Source organism: Canis lupus, chromosome 21 (genome assembly GCF_048164855.1).
Source record: "Canis lupus baileyi chromosome 21, mCanLup2.hap1, whole genome shotgun sequence".
Taxonomy (NCBI): Eukaryota; Metazoa; Chordata; class Mammalia; order Carnivora; family Canidae; genus Canis; species Canis lupus.
In genome coordinates, this window is record NC_132858.1 from 22,267,882 (window position 1) to 22,291,583 (window position 23,702).

The following is a 23,702-nucleotide window of genomic DNA, read 5'->3' on the forward strand; positions in this document are numbered from 1 at the left end:
CATTCCCATTTCCAGCCATTATGTAAAGCACTGGCTTAAATTGTCATAGCGATTTCATTCTGGAACTTCTTCTCCTGAATTCCAGAGACTGCTTTCTTTTTTTTTTTTTTTTTTAATTATTTATTTATGATAGTTACAGAGAGAGAGAGAGGCAGAGACACAGGCAGAGGGAGAAGCAGGCTCCATTCACTGGGAGCCCGATGTGGGATTCGATCCTGGGTCTCCAGGATCGCGCCCTGGGCCAAAGGCAGGCGCTAAACCGCTGCGCCACCCAGGGATCCCCAGAGACTGCTTTCTACACCAGAATCCAGGTCTGGCATGTGGGGTTTTATTGGAATAGCGATCCTACCTGGGACCTCCAGATATCTTACCTATCAGCTCTCTGCCAAACCAGTTCACAGAAGGCTTCCCAGAAATATGTAAAGTCTAGTCAAATTCTGTCCTCCCACACATGCCCCATCACCTACCCCAGTGCTCAAATGACCTTGAATAAAACTCAGCCTGTGTCTTTCTCAGACCCTCTTACTATGCATATGATAACACACACATATCTGTTTTGTTGGATTGCTTTGTTTTTTATAGTGTTCTATGCCCTTTCTCTTGCTTAGGAGCATACAATGCACAGACTTCGTTGCAGTAAGTCAGTAAATCATATTTTCAAGATGATGCCTTTCCCTCTCCCTTGCATTTAATCCATAGAAGAGGAGGGAGCAGGGCCTGTTTCCGACCCCATCACTCCCTGCCCTGGCTGGTGAGACACTGACCTGCCCAAAACGTTCCTGCTGACCTTCTGTTCTTGTTTTCCACAGCTCTGCCTGCCTCCTTATTGTTTAGGTCACTTTGATTATTTAAATATCAGGCACAGAAATAACACAAGCCAGGTGCATGAATAAAATCCAATTACTATGCTAGGTTGAGGTTTTAATGTGTTTGTTCTATTAAAAAGCCATCCTTTCTCCACATTTATCGTGCTCCATTGCATTTTATTTCTGCCAGAGGTAAATCCAGTGAGCTTCCGGGGGTGGTGGCTTCCCTTTCACCACAGGTCTCCATTCGGTGAGGTGTTTGAAATTTTCAAACAGAAATGATGGGACCAATTGGTTTGCTGAAAATTCAGCAGATGCTGAAGTACATCAGAATTCTAGGCTGGACCTTCCGTGGAACCTACACTTGTCCTTTTTTTATCACAGAGCTCCGCTTTATACCATATCATAGCCATGACCTTCATCAAAATATCAGTAGTGTATTTTATTGGATTGGAAAAGGAATCAAAGGAGGGAAGAAGGGAAAGAAGGAAGGAAAGGAGGAGGAGGGAAAGAAGGAGGGAGGGAGGGAGGGAAGGAAGGCAGGAAAGGAAGTAGATTACTGATTTATGTAAGTTAAAACCAACAGCACAAGTAAGACACAATGAGATCCGGGAACGGTTGCATTTATGATGATGATGATGATGACGGTAACGTTTGGTGGGGGACCCTTCCACAGTTTAACTGTGGTGCTTTCCTTTAGCATTCTCCCATACTTTTCCCTTTAGGGACCAATTATGCATCAAATATTCCCATGAATCTGCTGGACTCCCTCACTTTCATATATTGAGATTTAATGTAATATCTTTTTCTGTAGGTCTTTGGGGAGGGGGGCAGGATAACTATTTTTCTCTTAAACCTGAAGGGATTATTGTGCCAAATCTGAATCTTTTTTGAGAATAAGGTTGGGACAGAACTGTAGTTCATGCAATTTCCAGGGTATCCTTTTTCCATCCCGTTCTAGTTATGCTCTCTCCTTACCCTGTTCACAGGGTGCGAAGTGAGGGAGTCACCACCCAGAATCAATAAAAAGACTGAGTACCAACCATCTCTTCACCTTCTGAGCAGTGTAGTGATAGCATAACTTTGACTTCTACGAGTTCCATGTGTTTTGCACAGACTAAGAACTAACAACAGTCTCCTTTTCTAAGTCAGCACAATTTTTTGTCATTCCTTCCTTCCTGCCTTCATTTATTTGACAAATCCTTAGTAAAAGCCCACCACATGTGAGACATCGTTAAGGCAATAGACATCAACCTTTTCAAAGGTGGGCCAGAACAGAGCTAGATTCCAGGGATGGGGTGGGGGCAGGTTCAATCAATACACGTCAGCAGTGATAAGTGCTGTGAAGAAAACATAGCAGGGTGATGGGCAGGGATAAGAAAGGGCTTTTTCAAGCTGCAGTTGAAAAATAAGAAGGAATGGGGCATGCCAAGATCTAAGGAAAGAGCATTCTGAGCAGAGGGAACACTTAATGCAGAAGCCCAGAGGTGAGAACAAGCCTGATGTGTTCCAGAAGGCCCTTGTACCTGGAGCAAAGCAGATGAGGGAAATGTGCTCAGCTGATCGTCGGGGCCAGATCATAAAGACTCTGGGTTTTATTCTGAGAGTGGCGAAGGCTTCAGAGGGTTCTGATCGAGTAGTACTGTGATCTGGTTATCCATCCTGGCTGCTGTGAGTATGTATCTTAGGTAGAAAGACAAGAGTGGAAGCTCCCAGGAGGGAGATTGTTTAGGTGGATTAGGTACGTACTGCTGTGTAACAAATTGCCCCCAACACTTGGCAACGAAAAATGGCAATCAGTGTTTATTATCCTCATGTGGTATCTGTGGATCAGGAATTCAGAGGTGGCTTAGTTGGGTGGTTCAGGCTCAGAGTACCCCCCGGAGGTCCCAGTCAGGATGTTGACATGGGCTGTAGTCATCTAAAGACATGACGGGGCCTGCAGAATCCACTTATACGAAGGCTCCCTCACATAGTTGTTGGCAGGAGTCTCAGTTCCTTGCCACATGGGCCTCTCCATGGGGCTGCTTGAGTGCCCTCATAACATGGCAGCTGACTTTCCTCAGAGTCAGTGATCCAGGAGAGAGCAAGGTGGAAGCCACAGGCTTTTTTATGACCTAGCCTTGGAAGTAACACACCGTCATGTCTGCGATTTCCTATTGGTTACACAGCTCAGTCCTATTCATCGTGGCTATGAATATCAGGAGGCGAGAATCACTGGGCACCATCTTGGAGGCTGGCTGCCATAGATGGTTTTCACAGCAGTTGCCCAGGTGGGAGATAATGGTGGCCAGGCAAGAGTTGTCCAGCAAAGCTCTACTCTAAAGAGATGTCTGAGCAGAGATTTTCTTCTGTCATTGGCTGTTTGGTGTCCTGCTGCTATTTTGCAAATAAGTTCACAGAACCAAAAAATACTCCAATGATATAGCCTGTTGTTAGACTCTGAAGTGTTTTAGCCACATTGTACGATAATGATTTACTCAGCTTACTTTGGCAAATCTGTGATTATGGTAAGTGACAATACGATATAAACCGTGTGTTTCTCAATAATTTAAATAGCATCCCAATCTCTTGAGTAAGCCGTAGGAAAGATGAATATACTTCTATTACATTCATATTTTACAGAACACCTCTATTGCTCCTAAATTGCCTACTGGTCTGGTTGTCTGAACAGGCTTAATTTATCTCTCGCCCAGCCGTGCTCAATAAACTGTCATTCCTAGAGCTGCCTAATGGGAATGTGCTTTAAGCACAAGTCAATCGGCAAGATACCACTGATTCAGGAGCTTCTCTGCCAGCTTAGTGATGGAAGCACCAGGCAGACTGGTGTCTTTCAGCAATCAGAGCAGAATTATCTGTCAGAGGGAATAATTAACTTAACAGAATGTAGGCAGAATTCACTCTATTTAATTAGGAAAGTTGTCTATAGTGTTAAATTAGTTTCTCTGGCAGTTATTTCTTAGCTTTCTTTTGTTTCGACAAATGAAAAAAAAAAAAAAAAAAAAAAAAAACCAAAATCGTTGGAGAAGCAGCCTTGAGAAAGAAAAAAAACCAGAGTGTCTGCAGCAATTACTGCGGCCAGTTGACCAGGGAAGACTTATTTCCTTGACATCGTGCAAAAATGGGTGGCTTTGGTGCCAGAGAGTGAACTGAATGCTGTTATTCCGTTGACTGTCGTATTTTAAGAATAGTTGCCAGCTTCGGCCAAATTGTATTTTTCTTGTCTCTGGCTTAACATAGAGAAAAAATTTACTTTATTTTTTTCCCGAAAACATTTTGTCATAGTTTTGAAAGAATGGCTTTTACTGTTTAAATTCAAACCTCCACGGTTCTTTCCTAGCCCTTGATAATACAGTGGAGGAATGAATAGTATAGATCTTACATTTCAGAGAAATTCTTGAACAATAGTGAGCCCTTGGTACAGAACCGGATGCTATTGCTCCTGAGGTCCTTTTGAGGAAAAGAATGTCCTCAGGCTGTGAGCCTTACACAAATTCCCGCATGATCATGCAACTGCCCTACACAATAAAAATCAATGTGTTGATGTTATGCTTCAGTGCCAGCGAGTGATGAAGAGGAAGGAGCGGTGCTTTTTGACAACTCTGGCAAGGCGGCTGCCGATCCCTTTGACACATCTTCCGGCTCTGTGCAGCTCATTGCAATAAAACCCACAGCCCTCCCCGTGGTGCATCCCACGTCGGACAGGAGCCAGGAGTCAGCAGCCCTCAATGGCGAGGTGAGCATCTGGTGACCAGTGCAGCCAGTCCTCTGGGAATTCAGACTAAGGAACAACCACCTGGGAATACTGGGTGCAGGTTGTGTCCAGGTGTATATGGCTCTGTTGGTGGTTTCCACCCCTGTGTGTGCAGGCCTCAGTGGGATGAATCAGGACACAAGTCACCCAAAATGAATTTGTTGGGTGATGTTTTTGAAGCATTGTTGCCTTTCTCAGAAAGTCCCAAGGGACTCTTTAAAAACTGTAGTTACAGGGGCACATGGGGGACTCAGCCGGTAGAGCCTATGAGGCTTGATCTTAGGGTGGTAAATTCAAGTCCCACTTTGAGGGTAGAGTTTACTTTAAAAAAAATTTTTTTTAAACTAGTTTTGAAGAGAAGCATCAGAAATTCTCCCCCACCCCCTTACTCACACACCACCTTCTGTCTTCTTTGGTAATACTCTTAAACCTGTTCGTTATGGAAGGCCAGCTGTAGTAGGATGAACTGATAAAGAGCCAGAGAAGATAATGTCAGACAGAGAGGGATGTGGCCTACTCTGTAGGCTTTGGAATGACTTTTACTCCTTTTAGCAAGCTTGAAACAACACTTTGCCTGCTTCCAAAAGGGTATCAGTGCATATCATGATGTTAATCGGTTTTCCTGAGAATCTGAAAAAAGTTGGTAACATACTCCAGAGAATGATGAATTGACCAAAGAGAACAGATGGATGGATGAATAGGAGGTATGGGCGGTTCAGAAAAGAGCAAGAAAGTCAGGTAACAAATATCTGAATGGTCAGTGAGCTGACAGTGTTGATGAGCTTTTAAGTTCATGCGTGTGGAACCTGCATATGAACATTTACCTTCCACGTGCTACCACATGCTTCGGTTTTTCTCTCTCATCCAACTACTGTGGTGATTGCTCATTCCATTTGTTTATATATGCTGCTATTGTTACCATCTAGAGGTGGAGATTTCCAAGGTTTTAGGTCCCAACTCTTTTTTTTTTTAACTTTATTTATTCATGAGAGACACAGAGAGAAAGACGGGGGGGCGGGGGCAGAGACATAGCCAGAGGGAGAAGCAGGCTCCATTCGGAGAGCCCGTTGTGGGACTTGATCCCAGGACTCCAGGATCACACGCTGAGCCAAAGGCAGGTGCTTAACCGCTGAGCCACCCAGGCATCCCTAGATTTCCAAGGTTTTAAAGTGTTTTTCTCATCACTTGTCAAGGAACATGCCAGTCCCCTATACCCCTGGGCATTGTAAACCACATCAGGGGCTCATCCTCATTCCTCCATCCAGACCACATATAAAATCTGATTCAGAAAGCTTCTCTTGCTTTCTGGATAGGAAGACAGAGCTGGCTGATAGGTGTGATAGGTTGAGATTCATGTTTGTCTTTTGTTTTGTTTTGTTTTTTTGGTCTACTCCTATATCTTCCCTAGTACCACCACCAAAATCAAGTAGAGTCTTGATTTCCTTTCCCCAAGAAGGCACTACCTCATTCCCAGGCAGATGTGAGAGGACAGGACTTCAGGCTGGAGCCATCATTAGGTTCTCTACCCCTCTGCCCAGAGTCAGGAGGGAGGAATGACATATGGTGATGGATGGATAGACGGAAGGAAGGATAGGTGGACAGAGAAGGCCAAGGAAAGTAGAATCAGGAAGGGGCTAGCTACTCCAAGCAGAGCCCCATTCTTTCCAGTCTTGCCTCTGGTGCTAGGAGAGGCATGGACTGACCATCAGGGCCAGGGCAGTGCGGTCACCCTCCCAAGGTGGCTGGGCTACATCCTTTGTGTCATAGTCCAATAAGCATCATGGATTCTCAGCACTGCCAATGCCTAGTGTTCCAAGGCTGCTGTGACCACAGACACCTCTTGGTCCTCTTGGCTTTGGTTTCCCAGCAAGCCAGTTTTTGGTCTATTGGAGGAAAGCGCCCCTGCCCTGGGAGCCTCACAGGCTGTATCAGGAGAGTCATCAGCCCAGGGTAGAGGCAGCTGGATCCCAGGAGTGGCTAACCCACACATCATAGATGCTATTGTTGAGTGGCACCCCCTGGAAGAGAGCATCTAGATTCCAGAGCCATGCTGAGAGGCATGGGTTTGAAGGGCCACTCCCCGGTAGGCTGGGCTAGTTGAAGGGGTAGGCACAGGAGGGTAGAGTGTGGGTAGTAGTGGAACCAAGGGCATTACCACATTGGGAATGTAGATGAGCAAGTAGGAAGTGAGCAGCTGCCCAAAGTGAGGCCCTGTGATTCCCACTGGACAGTCTCTTAAGGTCTGGGGTCCCCTGCAGGAAGTGGAGGGGCCAGGCTCTGTGCTCAGGGGAGAGGGATGAGGGCCTGTTGGTCCCCCCCCCCCAACCAGGAAGTCTCTCCTTCCACTCTTCTAGGCCTGGGGAGGGGACAGGGGAGCCACAGAGGCCTCTCAGAGGGCAGGGGTGCAGTGGGCACCACCTCCTCCCCACTGTGCCCAGAACCAGCTGGAGCTGGGCTGCTCCGGGTGCCCTTTCCCTGGGATCTCATAGCAGAGGCTTTATGCCGAAGCCCTCACTGAGTGGTGGTTGGGAATTAGGCGGCCGTTAGGACCAACTGTGCAGCAGGTGGGGGCCCAGATCCTTGACAGAGTCACCCCGCACATCCCTGCTCTGCCAGCACCAGTACAGGGCCATGTTCTGCAGCCACAGCACCTCTGCTAGTTCATCAGGCTCACGATGACCACCCAGAAGTTGCCTTGGCCTGGGGCTTCCCAGGATTTTAGGCACCTCGCAGAAGCATCCATTGGAGGAGAGGTTATAGCAGGTGGAATCCTTCTAGTCCTTCTGGTCATCCCTGAAGAAGGGGATGTGGCCTGGACCCGATGGATGACAGGGCATGATGAAGATGATGGGCCACCTTCAGCCTGCGAGAGGGTGTGGCCTAGGTCACCAGGGCCATCCTGGCCAAGTAGGCATAGGGGGGCTTGTTGTGCCACAGATATCTCTTCTTCCTCCTCTTGTGGGGCTGGGAGGACAACTCTGACCTGGGAAGCCTCGGGCACGGGCTGCTGCAGGTCCCCATGCAAGGGAGGCAAGCCACGTGGGTGGGGCGCTGGCCCCACGGTGGGCACAAGGCAGCATGACAGTGTGGTGAGGCATGGCTGGGGGCCTGACATCGAAGGTTCATCGATTTTTAAAAAGAACTTCTCTGGTATAAACTTACAGAGCACTTCTGTGCCTACTTCTCATTGGTTTTTTTTTTTTTTTTTTCAACTTCCTTATATTTTAGATAAAGAAACTGTGGCCAGAGGGTCAAGTGGCTTTCTCAGAACCACACAGTTATTGTGATAGCCATGATATGATGTTCAGGCCCCCTGGCTCCCTATCCAGTGCTCCTTCCTTCTCTTTGCCTGACTGTGGCCCGTCAGTGAGAAATAGCATTGTGACTAAAAGAGTACAGACTCTCAAACCATGCTGCAAGAATTTGAAGCCAAGTTCTTCTGTTTACCATTTATGTGACGTTAGGCAGGTTAGTTCATTTCTCGATGCCTCGGTATTTCCATGTGTAAAATGGGGTTCATGGAGGATCAAATGAGTTAATACAGGTAAAACGCTTAGAACAGTGCTTAGCACATAATCAGTACATTATTATCATTATTATTAATATTATTAATTAGCCAATGAATGAGGATTCATTGATCATTTACCATCTTAGGTTCCTTGGTTCTATAATTTGGGAACCTGTAAAGGTTCTTCTCAAAGCCAGTCATGCCTCCTGAATCTTTCCTTAGGCACGGTTCTGACACACAAGCCCAATGATGAGAGGCCTCTGAGGTTGTCACTAATAAACTGGTAACTGCTCTTGATTAGGACATCGGCCCAGGATGGGCCCAGATAATGGTCGCCACACCCGGATCTTTTCACCTCAGCCTCACCATGTGAATGTCATGGAGACCATTCTAGATCTCAGCTGAATTCAACATACAACTCCCTTCTCTTGCCAAGCCCGTCATCCTGTCCCAGAAGGAAAATGGATGAACATTTTGCCTGTCCAGAAATGGATACTTGTTACATTTTGGTAGTTAAAGGAATGGATCTTGCTGGCATTTGGACTGGAAAAGAGCCCTCAACTGTTCTCTGTAATTTGCTGCCTTGTAGCATTTAAGGCAGATTGTCTTATAATTTTCTTCCTTCTTCTCTCATGGTTGGCTTATTTCAGTGAAAAAACACAACCCCAAAGCCATAAATTTTCCTTTTATGAATTATAGGTAATTCTTTTAAAGAATATTTTAAAGAAAGCATAATAACCACATAGAATGTTCAGAAGAAAAAAGAAAAATCACTATAATCTCACTACCCTGACATATCTTGTTTTCATTTTCTGTGCCTCCTCCCCAAACTTTTGGTCAAACTCGTGTATATTTTAGAATCTCATACAGACAACTGTGTATCCTATGTCTTAAACATTTGCAGTTGTTGCTATTGTCTTTGGGATGATCACTGTTAATGACTTAGTTTAGTAGGTATCCCATTGATTGGAAAACTGATCGTTTATTGTTCAAGTCTTCCAGATAATTTTTGGTTTTAGTTTTGGTTCTGGTTATTATATCTGAGTAATTTCATGCTTTACTTTTAAAACCTTTTAATTCTGAAATAATTTTAGGTATACTCAAGAGTTGCAGTAACAGTACAGAGAGCCCCATCCGCTCTTTACCTAGCTATCCCAAGTGTGAACATTTTACGTAAACATAGAATAATTATCAGTTAAACCCAGGAAATTAACATTTGTGCTGTTTGATTGACTAATCTACAGCCCTCATTTGAATTTCATTGGTTTTCCCACTATTGTCCCTTTCCTGTTCCAGGATCCAGTCCAGGATCCCACATGGTGTTTAGTCATGTCTCCTCTAGTCTGGGACAATTCCGCAGCCCTTCTTTGTGACTATTCTTTATCTTTCATGACCATTACTCTTTTGAAGAGTACTGGCCAGTTATCATGGGCAGTGTCCCTCAGTCTGGGTTTGTCTGATGTTTTCTTGTGATTGGATTACAGTTATGCATTTTTGGCATAACCATGGGGATGATGGGCCCTTTTGTGGGCATCATATCAAGAAGCACTTGATATCTCTGACCACTGGTGATGTTAACTTTCATCTCTGATTTTGAAGCTCTCTTAGAATGTGGCTTAAGGAGAGATTCCAGAAATGGCATTCCTCGCTCAGAGGATGTCATCCTAGCTTCCTCTCTTGGCTAGTTTTTGTGGCAAGCAGAATGAGGGAACAATTAAGACATGTGAAATGCTGCCAGCCTAAAAATATCTTTAAGGCCCAGGGTAGGGAGGTCTTTGCAAAAGCTAGAAAAAATATTCTGTATAAATAAAACATCTAAGGTAGAGCCTTTGTTAGTGAACTTTGGCTTAATTCTGTAGGTTGACCTATATCTTATCACTAGATGAATTTTCAGTTTATGAATTACAGAAAACTCTTTTAAAGATTAAAGAAAATATAATAACAACAGTATACATGGCTATATTAATATAGTCCAGTCTGATTACAAACAGCACTAATGGTCTTCCATATTATCCAGTAGGTGTCAGGCTGATTTCATTGTTGAGCTCTGTTTGTGGGTGTAACATCCTCATTGTTTGTTATTTCTTTAGCATAGCCATCTGCTTGTATGTTTGACGGGTCAGGAAGTGTGTTGGCCAAGTTCCTTTCTATGTGACCAGACTGGCTTTGCCCGATAGGGTAGGAACTGACTGGCATTGGTGGCCATACAGGCTTCAAAATTATCTACCTCTCAAGAAAGATATAGATTGACAAAAATAAGCTCTTAAGTGCAGGTTGGTAGAGTGGAGAGACCTTAGAAACAGGTTCTCTGCTCTGCTTTCTCCTTCCATTCATCCCAACTCAGCCTCTTCAGGAACTGGCTGTCTTATCCAGCTGGGCATCAGCTAAGTGGCCAGGGGAAGCCGTTGGGTTCCTCAGGGCTGGAGCCAAAAGAGAGGCACCAGGATCCAGCTGGGCTTCCAAATCAGGAGATCCCATACTGGGGAACCAAAAGGGTTTAGGTGGGATTAGGCCGACGCCACAAAGGCCTGAGCAGAAGTGGGTGGACTAGGGAGAAAGAGGCCCTAATGGAAGGTCCAAGTGGCTTAGGTGAATGGCAGGCTCCATATTATTTGTGGCCCACTGTTGGGGGCTGGTCTTGGAATGGGACACAAGTGGGTCTAGCTGGCTCAAAGGACTGGAGGTGAAGCCTAGGACAGCTTTTGCAAGAGTTGTGACCTGATGAAAACCTCCCACCTGTTGGCTGTGCCTGGTTGGATGTGGGCCTGAGACTCTCTCTCTCCCCAGGTGAACAAAGCCCTGAAGCAGAAGTCAGACATCGAGCACTACCGGAACAAGCTGCGCCTCAAAGCGAAGAGGAAGGGATATTACGACTTCCCCCCGGTGGAGACAAGCAAGGCTCAGACCGAAAGAAAAAAGATGTACGAGAAAACCCAAAAGGAAATCGAGCACGTTTTGGATCCAGATCCAGAACTGTGTGCCCCCTTCGCTGAGTCTAAAAACAGGTGCAGTGTCTAATGGTCCCTGTATGTTAGTGGGATGAGGGTAGAGGGTGCGTTGGGTAACATATCAGCAGAGGGTGCCGATCCGGACCATGCTGGTCTGTGCAAGCTGGTGCTCCATAATGAATTTATAAAAGAATCAAATTGAAGCTACTTAAAAAAAATACTTGGGCAAACAACCATAATTGTCCTTTAGCTCAATAAGATTTCCAAGCCAGTAGCTGGGTCAGAGCTGGGTGAAGATAGAATAATATCACCTACCTGGTAATGCAATTTCCAGATCAAGGGACATTGGATTTTTCAATTAATTGAATAAGAAATGCAAATTTCATGCCTCACCTTTTCATTCAGCTTCAATAAGTACTTACCACCCAACTCCTTAGAGCTCTGTGCTGGGCTCATCTCTTGTATCTATAGATTTGTTCATTTATTTGACATTAATCATCACCTGCTATGGATTAGGCACCATGCAAGTTGTTGAATACTCTCATGGTCATGAGAGTCCCTCATGGTCTCTGCTTTTTCTTATTCATTCATTCATTCATTCATTCCACTCATTCAGCATTTTATGGTAGGCAAGACAGCCCAGTCACTGCTCTCATGGGACTTAAGGTCTGATGGGAGAAAAAAGATAATTACCTCGGAAGTTCGTTACTCACAAGTGCTATGGGTGTTTGCGATGTGATGGTCTATAAGGGGGACCTGGCTTCAGAGGGAGGGTCACAGGCTCAGGGGTTGGAATTGGCATTATCCCCAAGCTTTTTCGTTTTTCTTTTTTTTCAAGATATATTTATTTATTTGAGAGAAAGAGAGTGAGGAGGGGGAGGGGCACAGGGAGAGAGAGAATCTCAAGCAGTCTCCCCACTGAGCACAGAGCCTGATGTGGTTCTCTACACAGGGCTCCATCCACAATCCTGAGATCATGACCTGAGCCTAAATCCAGAGACACTTAACCAACTGGGGTCCCAGGCACCCTGTCATTATCCCAAGCTTTGTTGCTAACTAAGCGGAGAGTGACCTCACCCACTGGGTAAAGAGAAAGAGGCTAGCAAAACTAAACATGGCCATCTTTCTGCTTTTCCACCCCATCTTCTAAAGCACCTCCTTGGAAGCATTTTCATGCTTTGAGATCATCCTTTTCAAGTATACATTCTCCTTGGCAACATGCCCCTTGGCTTTGGGCCTGCTGGCTCTCCAATCTACCCCATACATCCTATTGGCAGATGCACCCTCCACAAACAAGGTGAGATAGGACAGCTCCTGGCCTGAGCAGGTATTTTTTTAAAAGCAAAAATGATTATGTGACAGGCTTGGATGGAAGCCACAAAATCAAAATGGGAGGTGGAGCTTTAATTTATTAACGGAATTGACAGTTTTTTGTTTTTGTTTTTTTTTTCAAAAAAGATCTCATTTATTAGAGAGAGAAAGCATGACCAGGGCGGAGAGGGAGAAGGAGGCTCCCTGGTCAGCAGGGGCACGATCCCTTCGGCACCTGAGCCGAAGGCTGACATCTGACTGAGCCACCTAGGTGCCCCAACATAGTTTATTTTTAATAAAGAGGGACTTCTAAGCCAGTGCTTCATTTACTATGCTTCTAAAGAGATTTGATGGGTATAAGCTAGTGGTCCAAAAATCAACACTTTGACAGGGGTCATAATACATGTGTCACCATGTTGGTAACTATAGAACAAAGAGAAAGGTATGGATTTTATAGGAAGACTGGTGGCTTCTTTAGCTTAAAAGCTACACTTTTAGCTGCACGCCACACTTGGGGACTTTATAGTTTAGTGGTCTCTTATAGACTGGGGCAGGGAGTAGTTTTCCCTTGGTTTCCTGTTGCCACTTGGAAAATGAATCAAAGATCATGCGCAAATGAGAGGAACTTAGCTTGGAAAGTTCCTTGGGAAATACATACAAAATTTTGGTTGAAGCTTTTCATAAAGAGCATGGACACAACTTTTCCTCCCATGGAGATGCATCCCCACTGCCCAGCAAAAGTTCAGGCAGGATCCTCACGGCCCTTCGCCAGCCTGCCCATGCTCTGAGTGTGTCATCCGTTCTCCATAAATGTCTGTGGAAGAAATGATTGAATGACTCTAAACATAATGTTAAAATGTTTTCAGTCAATGAAGGGGAAAATACAGAAGACCACAAGCTGGGTGAGGTGGGGGTAGGAATGGAGATGAGATCAGCAAAGTGTGAGGATGGGAAGGGAAGGGTTCACAGAGAAAGAGGATGCCCCGGTAAGCTAGCTCTGAGGTGTCATTCTTTTTTTTTTTTATAAGATACGTATTTTTTTTAATTTTTATTTATTTATGATAGTCACACACACACACACAGAGAGAGAGAGAGAGAGGCAGAGACATAGGCAGAGGGAGAAGCAGGCTCCATGCACCGGGAGTCTGACGTGGGATTCGATCCCAGGTCTCCAGGATCGCGCCCTGGGCCAAAGGCAGGCGCTAAACCGCTGCGCCACCCAGGGATCCCCTGAGGTGTCATTCTTGTCACGCTCTGCTGTTGAGTCCAGGGGCTGCTGCCAGGTGTGGGGTATCTGTTGTCACGGATTGGGGTTACTTATTGACTGCCACTCACAGCTCAGCTCTGCAGAGCTTCTGCTCTCAGTGACCTCGCCGTGGCAAGGCACACGTGGGGGACCCATCCTCCCGTCCAGGGGTGGTATCAGTAACCAGGACTTTACCCTGAGACCTAAATGCAATCGCATCAATGACGTTTAGGTCCAAATGTTGACTCATCCCTGCATCTTTTAAAAGAGTCTTCACGGCTCTTTCTTTAAAGTCAGAAGAACACCCCCATTTTCACGTTATCCGCTCTTACCCAGAGGCACGCAGAAGACGTGATGTACAAGGAAGATGCTGGCAGAGTGTCCCCCCATAGATTCTCTTGGCTCCCCCTGCCCCCATGCAGCCCGCGCATGCAGCGGCATCCTACTTCCCAGGAGCATCCGTGACTCCGATTCGGGGGCCTTGTCTCCGCAGCCCCCACCAGAAGCGCCACACCGTTTCTGTGCCTCGAGCAGCTTCGGTCAATGACAGATGGGAGCCGATGGGTAAACACCCTGGCAGGAGAGCTCTGAGGTGCAAGCTACACTCGTGATAACCACATTTGCTGGCTTCTGTGCTTGATGCTTTGACATCTGAGGGTCTGGCCAACTCTTTTTTCTTTTTTTTAAAGATTTTATTTATTTATTCATGACAGAGAGAGGCAGAGACACAGGCAGAGGGAGAAGCAGGCTCCATGCAGGGAGCCCGACGTGGGACTCGATCCTGGGTCTCCAGGATCACACCCTGGGCCAAAGAGAGGCACCCAACCACCTCCTTCACATAGGGCTCTCCCACTCTGGGCTCCAGTCCCCCAAATCCCCCCCAACCCCCAAATCCCTGAAGCCTGGCTCCCACACCACTAGGAACAGCTCCTCTGCCCCCAGAGGCTGCTGAAATGGTTCCAGCAATCCAATCCAAAGCCTGTTTACCCTGCCTTGCCTGTTCCTTCCCCAAGAAACCACAAGAAAGGTCCTCCCTTGCCCACATTTTCCCCTCACTCCTACTGTCTAGTGACTGACCCTGGTGCTTCCCCACGTGGGGCCTGGTGGCATGCCCCTTCCTCTTGGCATTGTGAGTGCAACAAGCTGTCTTTTCAATGGCAGCTGCCTCCTGATCCATTGGGCTAGGCCATACCTAAATAAAGTAAAACCTACATTTTACCGCAACTATTCCCCATCTTTCTCCAGTAACTTTGAGCTCCCCGTTGCCCAAAATACCAATCTGCTCTATCTCATACCCTCTGTTGGCCTCCTTCCCTTTCTGTCTCATTTTTCCACTTTCCAAACTTTGTGCTTCCTGGAACCCTTTCCCAGGTAAACCACTTGTCAAATCATCATCGAGCCTGCTTCCTGGGGATCCCAACCTAAGACAATAATAAAGACAGAGTTGCTCTCACAGAAGCAGAGCTGCTCCTCCTCCTTAGAGGCTACATTCCATTTTTATGGAACCCTGAGTTTCCTTAGAATGCAGTTTGGGAACTACTTTTTAAATTATTGTGGGATTAAAAAAAAAAAAAACTAAAAAGTGCAAATAAAATTTATCGCTATCTACCCAGGAATAGTTTCAGAGGTAAAGAAGCTTTTCAAGTTTGCAGGTTTCAAAATATATTAACTTTTAGAGAATACAGCAAAATGCCCACAAGAAAGAAATATACCTAGTGGAACTCTATTTGATTAAAATAAGTAATTCCTCTACCCAAGAGCCTAATTTATTTCTAAGTAGATGCTTACCCACCAGGCCATGCATGCGTGGTCTGGTCAATTGAGATCCATGTTAAATAGCAGCCTTTAAGCTGGGCATCATAATGGAACATTGTCTTTGATGTAAAAGGAGACTGGAGTGCACCCCAATGTCTAGGTTCTCACCCACGTTCTTGGTTCTTGAAAGGGCTCACACAATCTTGCTATTGTGTTTCTAATACTTCCAAAATAGCCTGCTTAAATGTCAATTGCTAATCCTAGTGTTTATTCCCCCAACCATCCTTATTAGTAAATCTTTTCTAAATGAGTTAATTGGCAGTCTCAGGACAGTTGTAAAGTCAGCTTTTTCAAAAAGTGATTTGTAATTAGGTCAAGGAGGAGAATTCTTTGGGGTCTGCCTTAAAGTGTGAATCACTCTATTTCATAAGGTTGTGCTCCATTCCTAAAGGAAGCTTCTAATTACAAATAACCATAGAGCACAGTTTATAATATTAGGTTTAAGCTCCTATATTAGGATTCTTTGGGTTGCAATGGCAATCCAGAACAAACTGGTTAAATAGAAAGAGAATTTGTCATTGAATGCAAAAGGTCAAGGCTTCAGATATGACTAGATCCAAAGGTTCATACAATGTCTTGTCCTCTCATCACTCTTCGCTGGTTCCTGTTCAAGCTCTGACCTCATAGTGGCAAACTGGTTGCCAGCAACTCCTGGCCTATATCCTATCTTCTCAGAAACTTCAATGTCAAGAGAATGCCTCTTTCCTGGTTGCTCTAGCAAAAGCTCTGAGACTCAGTCTCATTGGACCAACTCATGTGCCTGTCCTCTGACCAGTCGTTGTGGCCATGGGGCTCTGATGCATGATTCTGCAGGCCAACTCCTTCAGGAAGGGTAGCCGCCCAAGAATATCACAGTGCTCCTCCCAAATGAAGGATATCATGGGTTTCAGGCAAGTGGAGATCACAGAGGTGGTCTAAACAGGTGTGAGCTCCTCATGGTGAAGGGGTGGGTCTAATAGTGTGTATTTTACTCCCCAGGCTAATTGCAAGGGTAGTGTTTTGTCTTGGGAGTTCTAATGTCTGTTCTAAACTAAAACAGTGTGTGACGGTCATGCTAAGACTAACTGGGTGTGTGATCTTGAAAAGGTGTGTCTATGTCTACCTGCCAGGATTCTGGCTTCCTGCGTAGTCCCTGGGAATAAATAATGCAACCTTTTCACCTTCAACCCATGAATGGATGGAATCTTAGAACGGAGGCATAAAATAGTTGGTGTCTGGGGAATTCTCTGAAGATAGATGCTCTGAAATGCCAGTTATTCACGAAGAGAAATGTACAGTTGGACATGGTACTGCAGTATCATGTGAAACCACCTATCCCCAAGGGGGCCTTACTCCCCACTTGTAAGAGTTGCCTTGTATGGAAAAAAAAGCACAGCTACAGTCCTCACCATATTTCTGTTTGTTTCTTCTTCCTCATAAAGAGTCCTCAAAAGGCAAGTGTAAACAGTGGTGACAAATATATGTATTCCATAAGGGAGCTGAGTAGAGCCTCTCAACATGCTGACTCCCTGGCTTGGAATGTTCTGTGCAGGATTAGCATGTGACAGGCTGTCTTTGGGTCTCAGCTAAACCATCCTCTCTCTAGAGAGGCCTTCCCTAACTGTGCTATCTAAAGTTGTCCCCTCTTTTAGCCATCTTCTACCACATCTTATTTTTCTTACTAGCATTCATCATCCTCTGAAATAATCATGTGAATTGTCTATCTCCCTCATTAGAATGGAAGCTCCAGAGGAGCAGGACCATGTCTGTCTTGTTCATTGTGGATCCTTATCATCTTCCACAGTGCCTGGCACATGGTAGATAGTAAATATTGGATAGATGGATGGATGGATGGTTGGGTGGATGGGTGGATATGCTCCAAACTGCCTCTTGGTTTATGGCTCCTTAGCCCAGAAAGAAATCTGGGGAAGGTAGAAAAGAAAATCTATCAATAGTCAAGTATTAAGTGGCCCATTAGCCGCAGGGTTTATTAACTCAGTCATAGAACCCTGCGTGTGAAATCAGAAAGATTAAAAGGAGCAGCAGGCTCCTGAGTCAAGGGTCAACCAGAGCAAGTCTGTTTTTCTAGCGTTATCTGTCCTTGAGGTCAAGGGAGAGAGAGCCCCTGGCCTTGCCAGCAACAGAATTTCAGATGAAGCTGTAGCGTTGCAATTGGTTATCCTTACCTGGTTTCCATAAAAAGAGGATTTACAATTAAGCCAAATGGTTACAGCATCTGGGAAAACAAAAAACAAAAACAAACTTTGATTCCACTATTCCTATGGCCTCTGATGGCCAGAGAACAAATAGCATGAATCCTGAGATCTGCAAGGCAAATCCAAATCCTTCATTGGTTGCCTGTAGTTTGGATCAGTGGAGAATTCCATCTGTCAGGGCATTTGCTGCATCATAACAGTTGTTGAATTTTCTTCAGGCAACAGATGAAGAACTCTGTCTACCGAAGCCGGCAGTCTCTCAACAGCCCGAGTCCGGGGGAAACAGAGATGGACCTTCTGGTAACCCGAGAGCGACCCCGGCGTGGAATCCGTAACAGCGGATACGACGTAAGTCTCTGCTTTGCTTTCCCCTGAAAACCAAGGAGATAGAGCGTCCCATAATGTCTTGCTCTGCTGTATATTTGTGGAATTTAAAAGTGCACCCAAATGTTTTCTATTTTATTATTCCTTGTTACCAGTTTTGCAAAGGAAGACTACTTGGAATGTCTCAGAGTAGCAAATTATTGCTAAGAGGATTTTGATCTCTAAATCCATACATTTGATGAATAGTACATTATTGATCTTAAGTCAACAGTGATTCTAAATGTCCTTAATTTTTTCCCCTCTGTCCTTAAAACTCAGTAGGAACCACGACTGACTGTGGGTAAGAATTCATTTGAACACAGGCTTCTTTTCATCCATAGCAGTGTTGAGGAGTTGGATTTGTTCCTGATTTCATAACTCCTCAATATGCCATGGAAACAATCAGATGTCCAACAGAGCGATTTGGTGATTTCATATGATGAAGCCCAGGTTTATATGCAGTCATGTCTCCAAACCGCAAAAATTGTTCTAATCGCATCGAATTTCCTCAGATGAGGAGCTATAGTGGGGTGTCTTGTATCCAATGGCTCACATCCTGCTAATGTAGTTGCACCCATGAACTCACATCAGTGCTGCTCTGAGGAGGTGCTCAGTAATACATCACCCTGCCGCAGAACTTCACATGCCCTTAAATCTACTCTTAGGTTTTATGAAACAGGTTTTTTTCCCATTCTCCCAAAACATTTCTCTAATTACGAATAAAAGTTTTTTGTATCAAAAGTTATGATTCAAAAATGTCTGGATAAAGTGTTGTTATAATCTGTGAGGTTGTAATTTGAAAATGACTCTTGATTTCGTAAATATATTCTGCTAATTTGAAGGCAAGAAGGTCCCCCCACCCCCACTCCAGGATTGGTCATTGTTTGCCACAAAAGCTTAAAGTGGGGTTTTAATGGAACCTTAAAAAACAGATATTGTACCTATTTTGAACTTCTAGTTTACCTGAAATTAAGACTTGATGTTTGTGTTGATGGTGATAACCTTCTCTTTTATTTCTGTTTTCCTTTTTCATATAAAACCAATTGATAGTTTCATAAAATTCTAGATACTTTGGGCAAATTTCTTTTCCCCTCCAGGTGAAATTACTCAACATTAATATTTCTCCTCATAAAAATATTTTTTATACTAAACCCAGTCAGCAATTTGATAATCAGCCTGTGGTTAAAAATCAGGTATTTGAGTTCTCCAGTTAATCTATCCCTGCCAACAGTGAATATTTTTCCTTCAAGCCGATAGTTTGGGGGACTTATTTGCTCAGACATACCCAAGGTTTATGATAGGATTCTTTTTTTTTTTTTTTCAATATGATAGGATTCTTAATGTATTTCGAGATTGGAATTAATAGGTCTCTTGTGAGACTCTAGGCACAGACCTTTTTACAGTTTGAGGAAATAGGACAGTTTCCCTATTAGTCTTGAAAAGGGGGATCCGTGCAGGTTTTTTTCATCACTATGCCATGACTTGTAGTACTGACTTAATACTTTTAGAGTGCCGTGTTAGTACATTACTTACGGCGACAGAAGAAGGATGATTTTTAAAAGGAGGTTGCTCACCCCTCACAAACATGTATGAATGTTCCAATTATAGATTGCTTCAAGGGAAGCCCACTTCATTCTAATAGGTTTTTCTTAAATATACGTGTCCTGAGAATTGCATGTGGTCTCTGAAACATAAGCAAAGATAAGTTTCCTTAAGCCAAAGTGATCATCTAGGGACCAGTTTTTCGAGTTTAGACTGTCGTGTTCCTGCTTCTCCTCTTGTGATCACATGAAAAATAGCTATCATTTACTGACTGTGCATGATAGACCAGCCTCTATTCCAGTCTTTTTATGTGAATTATCCAATTGAATTTTCATAGGCAATCAGTCAGGGAAACACCCTCCTCACACCCCTTGTACAGGTGGGGAAACCAGGGCACAGAGTGGTTATACAGTTTGTCTACCGAACTCCAGAACCTATCCTCTCAACCACCATGCAGTAGGGCTTCCATATAAATTCATCACACTGTATCACATCATCATATATCCTAGACTTCTGCTCTCACAGAGAGGCTGGATGTCAGGTCTCACAGGACTTCTTGCACGGATAACTCACACAAGCAAAAAAAAAAAAAAGAAAAGAAAAAATGGACCCGCCGATAAAGGAGGAAAGGAAGAGAGTCACAGCTTTAAGCAATGCATTCATTTCCCAAACTCTTGATTTTCTAAAAACGCCAGGGCCCTCCTGACAAAAGAATCCCATCAGCCCAGCAGTGAGCAGGTCATTCGGTTGGAAGCATATCATTCCTCCTACTGGGTCTGGGGAGCTGAAAGCCAGGCCCAGATTTCCCGTCATTTCTGCCAGATTAGAGAACACTATGGGGATCTGCTCCTTGACCTGGTAGAAACAGAAGCACTGGGAGATTGATTCAATTTTTTCAAAGCTGACCGTGTTAGAATCCCTACAGGAAAGGCTGTATGTAGAAGTAAAGGAGTAAATAAATAAAGAAGCAAACCAACACACACAAAGCACAGGCAAATCTTAGCTCCAGGACTGAGGGCAGCCTGGAATTGTTTGAAAATGTTCCCATAGAGCAGGATGCGTTGGGGCCTGCCCAAGAGAGACTCTTGGCTCCAAGGGATTTTAGAATCACTGTGTTTTGCAGGAACAGTTCTTCTTCTTCTTCTTCTTTTTTTTTTTTTTTTTTAATTTATTCATGAGAGAGAAAGAGGGAGGAAGAGATAGAGGGAGAAGCAGGCTCCCCCCATGGAGCTGGGAGCCCGATGTGGGACTTGATCTCAGGACCCTGGGATCATGAGCTGAAGGCGGACGCTTACCAACTGAGCCACCCAGGCACCCCTGCAGCAACAGGGGTCTTTTTTTTTTTAAGATTTATTTATTTATTCATTCAGAGAGAGCAAGAGAGAGGCAGAGACACAGGCAGAGGGAGAAGCAGGCTCCATGCAGGAAGCCCCGTGTGGGACTCTATCCCGGGTCTCCAGGATCACACCCCGGGCTGCAGGCGGCGCTAAACCGCTTCGCCACCGGGGCTGCCCGCAGCAACAGTTCTTAACCTCTTGGGCCGTCTGACAGCTAAGGGAGGCAACACACTCCTGGCAGTTCCTGGGGCTCACCTGGTGAGTAATTTTCCAGAAGGTGGCACCCCCTTTGAGATGAAGGGGCGATTTTAGAAAGATGTCCCAAACCGATCCCTGCTAAAAGGCCACGCCGTATTTTTAAGCTAACTTTGGCCTTGAAATGAATTCCTCCCAGTGCACAAAGCAGGTTTCCCCCTATCAGCCAAGTCAGTAATCCCTTTATGTGGTTGAGGAATCAACCTTTGCTTCCAAAGGACAAGGAATAATCAAATCACTCCCCAGAAATAAAAAAGCACCTCTTCAATCTCAATTTGTGTGTGGAGTTTAAAAATGTGACGGGAATGGGGTCAGCTAAGTGCCTTGGCTGTGAGGGAAACTCTGAAACGGAAGGTTTGAATTGTAACTTTGAAAATGAATACTCCCCAGGGCATGGGAGTGGCTCAGTTGGTTAAGGGGCTGCTGTCTGCTCAGGTCATGATCTCGGGGTCCTGGGTTCGAGTCCCGCATCTTGCTCTCTGCTCAGTGGGGAGCCTGCTTTTCCCTCTCCCTCTGCCCCTCCCCATGCATGTGCTTCTGTGCTCTCTCTCTCTCTCTCTCTGTGTCAAATAAATAAAATCTTTAAAAAAGAAAAAAAGAAAGAAAATGAATGCTCCCCTCTCAGAAGTAGAGATCTTTACAGGCTCCTTGCTTTAGGTTTCTCTCCAGCACCTTGTCAAAGCTCCACACCCCAGGGGTGCTCACCAAGCCTTCTTGGGGAAACCCTGAAATGTGGCCAGAGTGTCTGAAAATGTTAAGGAGGATGATTGATCCCTCGATGCCTCTCAGAAGAGGGGATGTTGGGACGCCTGGGTGACTCAGTGGTTGAGCGTCTGCCTTAGGCTCAAATCGTGATCCCGGGGTCCTGGGATCAAGTCCCACATCAGGCTCCCTGCGGGGAGCCTGCTTCTCCCTCTGTCTGTGTCTTTGCCCCTCTCTCTGTGTCTCTCATGAATGAATAAGTTATATTAAAAAGAAGAAGAAGAAGAAGAAGAAGAAGAAGAAGAAGAAGAAGAAGAAGAAGAAGAAGAAGAAGAAGAAGAAGAAGAAGAAGAAGAAGAAGAAGAAGAAGAAAGAAGAAAGAAAGAAGAAAGAAGAAAGAAGAAAGAAGAGGAGGAGGAGGAGGGGATGTTGAAGGTTCCACTGGAGTGACCGCAATCACTGGCCATTCCAGAGACGTTCTTCAGGGAAATGATTGGAAATGTTAGTGAAAAACCAGCTGATTTTGCAATTGAGAAGTAGACCTACAAAAAGGGGGGACTGTGTCAGGCAGGGTCCGCTGCAGAAACCAGAAGACCTCGAGCTCTTTGAACAGACCAAATGTGCCCACGAGGAGTTAGGCGCTCACCGGGTCATTGGAGGGGGAGACCGACCCGGGGCTGGGGGAGCTGCCTCCACCCCCCATCCCCCAGCAGGACAGGACAGCAGGGGAGGTGGGGGCTCCCTGGGCACTACCAGGAACTCTGCACACCAGGCCTCCCGCTGACAGAAGCCGGGTCTCGGGCACCGCCACCGCCTCCCAGGGGACCGTGAGTCAGTGATGGCCCGTCAGCCTTGCTGTCCCCTCCACAGATAAAAGAGAGAGGAGAGGAGAATTACCAGCAGAGCAGAGCAGTACTGGGAAGCGGTGGGGAGAGCTAGAAGAGGCACATGTGGCAGAGGGGAAGACGGAAGCGTCGCTCAGAGCTCAGTCCCCACGGAAAGTCCTGGGCTGCCCTAATACTGCATGATGTTCCCAGTTAGGGTACATGATGTTAGGTAATGTTTCCAGGCATTACCCTGGGGGTAGCCCCACTCTGGCGGGAGAACCAGCAATCCAGGGAGTGGTTGCAGAACTCAGTCTAAACATTTTCTCCTTCAGAATCTTTTCCTTGACCTCATACCTATGGGTCTTGGTTTCTTTGGGAGGCAGATGGCTGGATTTGAGGATTTTGTCCTTCACTTCAGAGGTAACCTGCTTGTTGTCCCCTGGACTGGGCGCTGTTATGTTGACCCCGCTCTCATCACCATCACTCCCTTAGCATCGCACCCAGAACTGTCTTACATGTGTCCTCTCGTCTCAGCCCTTACTCTCCTCCAACCTCTGCCATTTAGCTTCAGCTGTTCATAAGCCTGGCTTGCTGTGTCATCTCAAGTTAAGTCAGGGGCTTGTAATCCTAAGGAAATACCCGTTAATAAGAAGTCCGTCTCCCTGGCTGAGCCCAGGGCAGAGAGGTGGAGGTGTTGGGTGGTTGGGGCCTTCTGGTATAGGCCAGATCTCACCAGGCCTTGGCTCTCCAGACACTTGCTAACCGCTCAAAGATGGATGCCACTTGGCAAGTGGGGAGCAGGAGGTGGATTCTTGTGGGCAGATTTGAGAGGGAGTGGGCCAGGTTTCAGGATGGCCTCATGATCTCACTTGGAGCCAGGCCTCCCTTATGGGTCCAGGACTTCCCTACCATGCGGGCAGTTTCCCACTGGGCAGGAGACAAGCGACTTCCTCTCTGTTGCAAGCACGCAAGTGCCATCTGCCTTTTCACTCTCTGATTCCCTGTGCTCTGAGCACTGCCCGCTTCTACTCGTGGTGCCTGCCTACCCGTCTTGCTTCTCCTGGACTCTGAGACCTCATAGCCGCCTTTTGGG

At 45.6% G+C, this 23,702-nt stretch overlaps 1 protein-coding gene and 1 pseudogene across 6 annotated transcripts in view; one reads left to right on the top strand and one right to left on the bottom strand.

The window, feature by feature from the left end:
* The window catches only part of KIAA1549L (KIAA1549 like), a 267,032-nt gene that overhangs the window by 197,637 nt on the left and 45,693 nt on the right, over positions 1-23,702 (top strand). For all 6 annotated transcript variants that reach the window (XM_072791077.1, XM_072791079.1, XM_072791078.1 and 3 more), the window contains 3 exons: positions 4,364-4,542; positions 10,856-11,073; positions 17,802-17,931. In XM_072791077.1, coding sequence (XP_072647178.1) covers positions 4,364-4,542; positions 10,856-11,073; positions 17,802-17,931 — 527 coding nt within the window. The remainder of the gene's footprint in view (positions 1-4,363; positions 4,543-10,855; positions 11,074-17,801; positions 17,932-23,702) is intronic.
* LOC140613568 (forkhead box protein H1 pseudogene) lies at positions 6,501-7,581 on the bottom strand (annotated as a pseudogene).